Source organism: Daktulosphaira vitifoliae, unplaced genomic scaffold (genome assembly GCF_025091365.1).
Source record: "Daktulosphaira vitifoliae isolate Bord-2020 unplaced genomic scaffold, ASM2509136v1 Scaffold_1, whole genome shotgun sequence".
Taxonomy (NCBI): domain Eukaryota; kingdom Metazoa; phylum Arthropoda; class Insecta; order Hemiptera; family Phylloxeridae; genus Daktulosphaira; species Daktulosphaira vitifoliae.
This window is the reverse complement of record NW_026099572.1, coordinates 87016224-87025348: the sequence shown is the minus strand read 5'-3', so window position 1 is coordinate 87025348 and position 9125 is coordinate 87016224. Positions and strand designations below refer to the sequence as shown.

The following is a 9125-nucleotide window of genomic DNA, read 5'->3' as shown; positions in this document are numbered from 1 at the left end:
ACAGGTATGTGTAAGATCTTTGTGAGGCGTTATGTCACCATGAAATTTAGAAATTTTCAGTGGTAATCCACAGTTAGCATATCCGCCTTATTCTCTTTCAAAAAATGCTTTTTGCATATAATATAATATACGGTTTTATTCTTTTGCTGATCGGAAAAATCGTTTTATGAGTATTGAAAAATTTACAATTGAAATTTTACTTAAAAATCTTATTTATTTATTTAATTACTTGAAAAATTTTATGGGAGACCTAATGATACAGTGGCCTACATTTTTACATATTATGACCCCACAAATTATAAAATTATTGATATGACTTAAAAATTTGTGAGTAAAAATTATTTAGGAAATCCGAATTTCGGAAGTTAAATAATAAAATTCGAAATTATGATTTTCAAATTCAAAAATGTTGACCTCTAAATTCATAAATAATATACATTTTAATATTTTTAGTTTAATGAATTATAGAAAATGTATTTACATAAATTAGACAGTTCAAATATTTTAATTAACTTAAAACTAATATAAATCCGTTGTAATTAGTGATCCTAGTATAATCCTATAAATTTACTTTTTTATACTCAACACCTTTTTTTTACAGTGGTTATTTTAGCTTACAAATAGCTTAATAAATTTTACTAAGATACAATTTAATTGTAAACCAAGAAATACGAACAATTTTTTCAATGCTTTTTCTTTTTGTCAACAACTTAGTAAATGTATAAACTGCTCATCCTTAATTTTGGACCTGTTTAGTATGTTAATTTAATAACAATTTATAATTTATTCAAAAATTGAACGAAATATAAATTATTTACTTTCAAATTAAGTAATTAGGTTTGAAAAATTGTAATGTTAACTTACTAGTTTAATATTCGATTTTTTATGAGCCTAAATTTTTAAATTATCATGTTTAATAATGAACATTTTTTTGAAATTAAAGATCTGATTACTTAAGTGGCATTGCATGGCCTAGTAAAAATATGATATTAAGGTACCATATTTCATGAATTTCAAAACAACAAAAATATTTTCTTCTGTATTGATATGTTTTGAAAGAGCAAATTAATCTGCTATTTGACATTTTTTTTGTCTGTATTGCCTAAATTAGTCATGTATAACTAAAAAATTCAAACATTACTATTTATTTGAAAGATAATCTTAACGCCTAAACTTCTTTTTACCCCTGACTGCACTACTGATTTGTCTCTGGTTAACAAATATGTACAAATATAAATACTTCATTTTTTTTTTTATTGAAAAGCTAGAAAAAACTTACCAAAATTACAAAATTATTGATTTACAAATAGTGAGTAGGTAAATTTACCTACATTATTCCACTAAGAATTGATTCATAGACTAGTTCTAAATATAAATATTTTTTATAATTAAAAAAATCTCTATATATAAAATTATTATATGATTATATCACAGTTTCTATTATATTTAGGAACTATTGAGAATAGGTATTAAAATGGGATCAATTCACAAATTAGGACATGAAATTTCAAATTGATAAAATTGGCAAATAAATATATTTTTTAATGTATCTAACTAATATTATATACTGTAAAAAAGCATATATTTTGAAAAGGAATGGCTTAGAGATTAAATTATTAACAGTTATTAATAATATGCTTAAAATTTAACTAGTTATTATTGCCTAATTTTTAAACTAAACATTTTAATATCTGGACAATTAATAATTGAATATAATAAATATAATTTGATTACTTTTAAATACCATTTGATGTGTTTTGACAATAATAATTATAACAATATGTATATTTCAGAAAACAGAGTTCAATATTTTTCCATTTTTATTCATACTTGTGTGCAAGTAGAAATCAATAAGTATTTTATTATACATTTTCTAAACAGACAAAATGATTCCTTAAAATAGATAGCAATTGATAATTAAAAAAGTTCCTTTTAAAGACTATCATTTAAAAAAAAAAAATGAAATATATTTATAATCAAGTGTTAATTTTTTAATAACTTGTATTTTTGAAAAATACATAAATCTTAAAAACTACCTATCTTCAATCATTTTGCCCAAAATAAATAACATATTTTTCTAAAAAATTATTTATCTTTTCTATTGACACAATCAAAAAAATTTATTTTGATTGACACAATTTTTGAAATTTCATTATTAAGCAATTCATGCAAACAAATGCCATCATGTTTATAAATCCATTTGGTACCATTGAAATTGTATCTTTTTGGGCCACTTTTTGGAGAACTCAACCAAATTTGTTTGTTAGGCATTTGCCGATTTATAACATATGTACCATGGGGCTCTCCAAAATGTACTGTAAGCACACCATCCTAAAAAGACAATTTAATTTAATAATCAAATAAAAATACTCTAACAATTATAATGAATATACTATAAAAAAAAATAATAATTATAATATGTACACTGTAAGTTATGTCAGGGTTATTAAGATGAGGACTTTCTTCAATAACATGTTCAAAGTAATCACATAACGCTTCTAATGTTTCATTACAGATTTGTTCAAAATTTATTTTGTTACTTGACACAAAAAAACATAATAAATTAAATTGATTAAGGAATATAAAAATATTATATTAATTACTTATATTTTTCGATCGAACAAAATTTTGATACACAATGTACATTTAATTCTTTTTTAGTAAAATATAATTTGGAATTTATTTTTGAAAGAGATAAAATTTTTAGCTTCATTAATTCATTAGTAAGACTATAATGGCTTTTAACAAATAAATTTCTAAATAAATTATGTTTAATACTAGGGACTTTAAAAATTCTTAATGACATAGTGTACTTGACAAATATCTAGTTAAAAAAAATTGTTCAGTTTTATTATCAATCGTATTATCAAATGATTCTACTTAAATTTACAGAATATTGTATAGGTGCATATATATGTTATATTGTAGAATATGTGATAACAATTAAAACACTGATAATAACTCGTGAAATTGTTTTTTAATTAAAACCATTGAGTACCAATAATTATATTTCTAATATAGAAAAAAATATTATTATACATTTGTTGTCATCTATGTTATTTCAGTGCACGACTGTATAATAATTTAGTGGTAATGCTATCAAATTTTAAATTGTTAAGTGGTATTTAGTAGCAATACTTTTAAAATAATTTTGATAAATGTTACATATTTAAAAATAAACTGTACGCATTGATAATTAGTCTGTACTATTATAGTTTTGGATCATAATTCAATTAAATTTCCATTTATATAAATTAAATATTAGCAATGAAGATTAAGATATTGATACAATATATTACACCAATAATTATTTACTTATTGTAAAAACTAAATTTCAGTAATACTGATAAACTTTATGACGTACATAAATTTTATCTGTTAATTGAGTTTTTTATAGTTGTTAAATTACTATATCACATTAGAAAAAAGAGTTGTATATTAAACATCAAAGATTATTACCTCTTAAACTGAGAAAAAAGTTTCAAGTAAAAACTAAACTTAATCTATAATAACTATAGATTTTCAGTTATAAACGGAAGTTGTATGTATATTATATTAATTTTAAGATTTTAGTTTTTTGGAATATTGTAATATTTATTCTTAACCTAAAATTTTTAAAAATAAATAATTTCAACATAATTAATACCTGCTAACATATTCATTATGCATGAATCATGATAAGCTCAATAATGTATTCAGTTTACAAGTCATAAGTAACTACTAGTTTGAATTTTTGATTAGATACTTCAAAATTTTATTAAAATAGTAAGTATTGTTAAACAATTAAAAAAAAAATTATTTTAAATTTTATCATGATAATATTTGTTTTGTATTTAATATTGAAGTTACTTAAATTTGTTTATATGTTATTAATTTTAATGTATAATCATTTATAAAAAAAATTATTGTGATTTTAAACTTATTATATTTTTTTATAGATGTTCTCTACTCGTTTAAAATTATTTTCAAGGTTTATAATTTGTAAACGTTTTCAATCTTCTGTGATGGATGATGTTGTTTTTGAAGAAATAAATAATGTTGGAATTATTACTTTGAATAGACAAAAAGCATTAAATTCTCTAAATGAATCAATGGTTAAAAAAATTATTCCTAAACTAAAAGATTATGAGAGCAGGGCTAGAATGGTTATTATTCATGGTGCTGGTGAAAAATCATTTTGCGCAGGAGGGGATGTTAAGTATATAACTGAAAGTGGACCAAATGGTGATTCTTTAGAACGTGGAACAAAATTTTTCAAACAAGAATATTCTATGAATAGTATAATTGGTAATTATAAAATACCTTATATATCACTTATTGATGGAATAACAATGGGTGGTGGTGTTGGCATATCAGTTCATGGAAAATATAGAATTGCTACCGAAAAAACACTATTTGCAATGCCTGAAACAGCAATAGGTCTATTTTGTGATGTTGGAGCAAGTTATGTTTTGTCTAGAATGGAAAAACATTTAGGAGTAATGTTAGGCTTAACGGGTTACCGCTTAAAAGGTACAGATGTTGTTAAAGCAGGTATTGCAACTCATTACATTAATAGTTCAAAATTAAATAACTTGAAAATAAAGCTAATTGAAGATACAAGAAATCCAGAGTTAGTACTGAAAGAAAACACAGATTGTTTAAATAATGTTCAATTTAGTCTTCAACCATTTTTAGAAAAAATAGATTTAATATTTTCTAATGAAAATGTAGAAGTTATTTTTGATTCTTTGGAAAAAGATCAGTCTGAATGGTCACAAAAAACACTAAAAACTCTTAAAGAAGTAAGCCCACTGTCTCTAAAAATAACTAGAAAAGAAATATTAAATGGAAAAAATTTAGACTTGAATGATTGTTTAAAAATGGAATATCGTTTAGCATATAGGTGTGTAGAAGCAAAGTACTCTACAGATTTCTATGAAGGTAAAATGTTTTAATATTTATTGATGTACATTTTAATTTTACTTTTAATGAACTTTAGGTGTTCGAGCATTACTAATTGATAAAGACAAGAATCCAAAATGGACACACAGATCTATAAAAGATGTTAAAGATGAAACAGTTGAAAAATACTTTGAACCTCTACCAAAAGATATTGAACTTCAATTAGTGTAATTCATTTATAGATTTTTTGTCAATTAAATATATATTTTTTAAATTATATTATACAATAAATGACTAAATAGCTTTTGTAAAAATATAAGCTAACTATCTACAAATTATAACAACAAGAATAGGATATTTTTCAACGATACATTGTTTGGGAATGCAACATTTTACAAAATATTTCAGAAACTGCTAATATAAGATAATTATCTTGTATTGCAATATTGTCCATTAAAATATTATTAAAAAAAAACAAATTTGTATTATTATTATTGGAGGATGGAATAGTTTATTTTAAAGACAATTGCCTAAATAATAGGAATGAATTATTATAAAAATATATTTGTAGACTACTACATTAAAACATGTATAAAATTATTAATAATAAATTATGAAGAAAAATATTGTCTCATAAGTCTAATAGCCAGGGAATTTCTAACTAACAATTAAACTATAATAAATTATAAAAATGAACAAATTTGAAATGTCACATTTTTTTATTATGAATTTTTTTCCAACTGTTGTTTTATTTTTTCTAAGGTAGATGAAAACTGTTTTAATTCTTCTATATCTAAATCAAAATATATATGTTTAACTTTTTGATCATCAGCAGATTGATTGTCTTCAATTTTAAATTCTATTAATGCTTTTGGCTCTGGTTCAGTAAGACCATCTTTTATACTTGAAGAAATATTCAAAGCCCAATTTACATCCAATAACTAAAAATTATGTCATAAAATTAGTTTTTACAAACAATTAAAAATATCAACTGTAAGTGGTTAATAGTTGACATTTTTTCAATGTTGTATGGTATGTTAACCAAATTTTTATTAAAACCATTATCATAAGATTAAATCTATGGAAGTTAAATACTAAAAAAACAATTTTTTACTATTCCATTTATCCTTTTATCATATAATATTTAAACATTTAGAGCAGATTTCATAAACTAATTAGATTGTAGATTTTATTCATCTTTACAGTTTATTTTTTTAATATGCTTAGAAAGTTAATAAAGGATTATTTCAGTTTCTTTTTAAGTGGAGATTGTAGCTTTATATTGTATTAATTTTTATAGGCTATATTTTAATTGAATAAATAAGTTTTATACAAACATTACAACATTACAAGTATAACAAAATTTGAAATATTGTAATACTTTTTTAAAGTTTTAGTTTTAATATGAACCTGAGAAGGTATTAATTTTACTATTATGCGTTTATTATTTTTTGTTTTGTCTGTTACTACTTATTCTCAGCTCTCATTGAATAAATTTTACTGAATAACACATCAAAAGATCACAAATCATTTCTAGTTAATGAATACCTTTGTAACATTAAATAAGGGAAATTCCCTAAAAAATAATGATTTTTCGAAATTGCTAAATGTTAATATTCTATAACCTTTTTTTTTTCAAAAAACTCATAACTTTATGAAAAGTAGAAGAATTAAAATAATTTTCCTCCTTTCATATGGTAAACATATTCTTTTAAAAATGACCCTATACACCTGCACACAGGGAGGACTCAATGTAGCTACTTTTACATATTATGCCCAGATTCTATTGAGCTGGTTATCAATTTAAGATCTTTGTAACAGTAAAGTGGGACCGGGTTTTATCATTTCTTCTAAAACAAGAAATTTATTTTTAGTTATACAAAATTATACTTCGAAATTTAGGTTAATTATTTAAAAGATTTTTTTTAATTACAAATTTGTATAACTCTATTTTTAGAATTGTATACTACACACATTAAAATTTTTACTATACATTATGTATTATATACTCCACATAAATAGGCTCTATATATTTCACAACTTTATCCATAAAAAGAAAAAAACTAGTTTCAAGATAAGTAAGAAAATATTGAGATTCCTTTGGTAACTCACATTAATTATTTTATTAACCTATTGTATAATAATTATGTGAATTAAAATAATGTGAAATATTACTTTCAAATAACTGTGAAATATTTACTTACTCGTAATGTACGCATATAATTTTGTTGAAGTCGAGTTACAATTTCTTTAGCATTTACAGTCCAGCACGCACAAAACTTGTCTACTTTATTCAATTCTATTGAAAGTAAATTTATTAATAAGTATTTTAATTCTACAGGTTTTATCACATTACTGATAATCTGTAAGATAAATTGCAAATATAAATCTTATTGATAATAAAACAAGAAGATTGTTAAACATGACCATACTTGTTTAAGCAAGTTATTTAAACAACATAGTAAGCATTGAACTTGATCACCAGATATTTTCAGTGATTTTTCAAGAGACTCCATTTCAGTATTGGTAAAAAAATGTATTCGATTAGGATCAAAATCTTTCATCATTCTATCTAATAATTTAACAAATTTTTTATCTTCCATACTGTTTATTAAAAACAAACCTGTTCTAAAACTAAATATTTTTAATCAATACTTAAAATAATATTTTAATAATTAAACATTAATGTATACTAACTGGGGATCATCAAGCAATTTTTCAAAATACATTTTAAAATAATAAAAAATATTGATTCGCTATTAATTGTGGTTTTTTTTTTTATAAAAATTTATTCATTAATTAATTAGTTTTACAAAAAACTTTTTTAAATTGAAGGGTAAAAAAGTTAATTAATAATTATAATTATAAATTTGTATCATTGTACTGTATTAATTAATTTTTTAGGATTTATGATCTCCTACACAAAAGTAGTTNTTTGTATCATTGTACTGTATTAATTAATTTTTTAGGATTTATGATCTCCTACACAAAAGTAGTTAATTCATGGATGAAAAAATAGATTATCGTTCAAATATCAGCTGATTATATTATATAAAACCTTGGAAACAGGGGCTTGGCGATTACTGTATTGTGACTAGTATATATATCTTGACGACACCCATTTGCTTTTACAATAAATTATCATCAGCAATACAATTTTTATCTAAGAGACCAAATAAATTTTGTCAAGTGTTCGTATAGTATATTTTAGCTTTTAAATTTATTAAAAAAACAATGGCCAGTCAAACTCAAGGAATCCAGCAATTATTAGCTGCTGAAAAGAGAGCTGCGGAAAAAGTATCAGAAGCTAAGAAACGTAAGTACTTGTTATAAGGTGTGGTTTTTTTTTTATTCTCGTGACGAATGATAACTTTAATATAACTTTTGCCGTTACAAGTATAATTTTTGTTTTTTTTATATGTTTAAATTTATGTACTTAATATTTATCTAAAATATATATGTATTATAATGAAGTTATAAGTTGTCTGGTACCTGTTCATTGCCACACCTAATTTTAATTATCATTATCTCGTTTACCATTGAAACAATTTATCACTACCTTAAAAAAAAATTCATTTTTCTTATAATGTATTTATAATTGTATTCTTAACAATAAGTAATTTCAAAAATCTTTTTATATGAAATGCATAGGAAAAGCAAGACGCTTGAAGCAAGCTAAAGAAGAAGCACAAGATGAAATTGAAAAATATAGACAAGAACGAGAAAAACAATTTAAAGAGTTTGAGATTAAGGTTTATTGTTTGAAAATATAAATATTATATCTAATTCTAAAATTGGTTACTATTGTTTAGCATATGGGATCACGGGAAGATGTAGCAACTAGAATAGATGCTGATACCAAAGTTAAAATTGATGAGATGAACAAAGCTGTTACTGTTAACAAAGAAGCTGTTATAAAAGAAATTCTTGATCTTGTGTATGATATTAAACCAGAATTGCACAAGAATTTTAAAGCTGCTACTATTAAGAAATAATATGAAGCAAAAAATGTATATATTTCTCAATTTTTTAATTCCATTTTTTGAGAAATATATGTAATCAAAATACTATTTATATTTTAGTTTTCATTAAATGAAACATTCCGCTTACATGTTCATGTAGATTGTATTATTTATTATGGTTTCATTATAAGATATTGTAAACATATTTCTGTTTTGTTTTTGAATCGTTACAAATAAAAAAAAAATTATTTAATATTTATGTTGAGGGAAGTATTATTT

The 9125-nt window shown here is 22.6% G+C and overlaps 4 protein-coding genes across 4 annotated transcripts; 2 read left to right on the top strand and 2 right to left on the bottom strand.

Annotated features, from left to right (window-relative positions):
- Positions 1-2072: 2072 nt before the first annotated feature.
- Positions 2073-2842, bottom strand: LOC126896475 (frataxin homolog, mitochondrial). The gene is made up of 3 exons (XM_050669282.1): positions 2604-2842; positions 2425-2539; positions 2073-2331 (listed from the first exon to the last, which is right to left on the bottom strand). Exons 1-3 carry the CDS (start codon positions 2804-2806, stop codon positions 2086-2088), a joined length of 564 nt encoding a protein of 187 aa, XP_050525239.1. The 5' UTR covers positions 2807-2842; the 3' UTR covers positions 2073-2085.
- Positions 2843-3626: 784 nt separating this feature from the next.
- On the top strand, positions 3627-5158 carry LOC126896473 (3-hydroxyisobutyryl-CoA hydrolase, mitochondrial). Its single transcript, XM_050669279.1, has 3 exons — positions 3627-3765; positions 3939-4923; positions 4982-5158. Exons 2-3 carry the CDS (start codon positions 3939-3941, stop codon positions 5113-5115), a joined length of 1119 nt encoding a protein of 372 aa, XP_050525236.1. The 5' UTR covers positions 3627-3765; the 3' UTR covers positions 5116-5158.
- A 350-nt stretch (positions 5159-5508) lies between these two features.
- LOC126896474 (COMM domain-containing protein 10-like) lies at positions 5509-7757 on the bottom strand. Its single transcript, XM_050669281.1, has 4 exons — positions 7582-7757; positions 7317-7518; positions 7089-7247; positions 5509-5825 (listed from the first exon to the last, which is right to left on the bottom strand). The coding sequence occupies exons 1-4, from the start codon at positions 7611-7613 to the stop codon at positions 5607-5609; spliced, it is 612 nt and encodes a 203-aa protein (XP_050525238.1). The 5' UTR covers positions 7614-7757; the 3' UTR covers positions 5509-5606.
- A 217-nt stretch (positions 7758-7974) lies between these two features.
- On the top strand, positions 7975-9105 carry LOC126896476 (V-type proton ATPase subunit G). Its single transcript, XM_050669283.1, has 3 exons — positions 7975-8200; positions 8536-8636; positions 8697-9105. The coding sequence occupies exons 1-3, from the start codon at positions 8119-8121 to the stop codon at positions 8877-8879; spliced, it is 366 nt and encodes a 121-aa protein (XP_050525240.1). The 5' UTR covers positions 7975-8118; the 3' UTR covers positions 8880-9105.
- The last annotated feature ends 20 nt before the right edge of the window (positions 9106-9125 follow it).

Coding starts and splice junctions, on each gene's coding strand:
- LOC126896474 (XM_050669281.1), bottom strand. CDS start 7,613: ATGTATTTTGAAAAATTGCTTGATGATCCCCA. Junction 7,248..7,316: donor TAAATAACTTGCTTAAACAA/GTATGGTCATGT, acceptor TTTATCTTACAG/ATTATCAGTAATGTGATAAA. Junction 5,826..7,088: donor ATTATATGCGTACATTACGA/GTAAGTAAATAT, acceptor CATAATTTTTAG/TTATTGGATGTAAATTGGGC.
- LOC126896473 (XM_050669279.1), top strand. CDS start 3,939: ATGTTCTCTACTCGTTTAAAATTATTTTCAAGGTTTATAATTTGTAAA. Junction 4,924..4,981: donor CTCTACAGATTTCTATGAAG/GTAAAATGTTTT, acceptor AATGAACTTTAG/GTGTTCGAGCATTACTAATT.
- LOC126896475 (XM_050669282.1), bottom strand. CDS start 2,806: ATGTCATTAAGAATTTTTAAAGTCCCTAGTATTAAACATAATTTATTT. Junction 2,540..2,603: donor TGTTCGATCGAAAAATATAA/GTAATTAATATA, acceptor TTTTGTGTCAAG/TAACAAAATAAATTTTGAAC. Junction 2,332..2,424: donor ACCCTGACATAACTTACAGT/GTACATATTATA, acceptor TTGTCTTTTTAG/GATGGTGTGCTTACAGTACA.
- LOC126896476 (XM_050669283.1), top strand. CDS start 8,119: ATGGCCAGTCAAACTCAAGGAATCCAGCAATTATTAGCTGCTGAAAAG. Junction 8,201..8,535: donor AGTATCAGAAGCTAAGAAAC/GTAAGTACTTGT, acceptor TGAAATGCATAG/GAAAAGCAAGACGCTTGAAG. Junction 8,637..8,696: donor TTAAAGAGTTTGAGATTAAG/GTTTATTGTTTG, acceptor ACTATTGTTTAG/CATATGGGATCACGGGAAGA.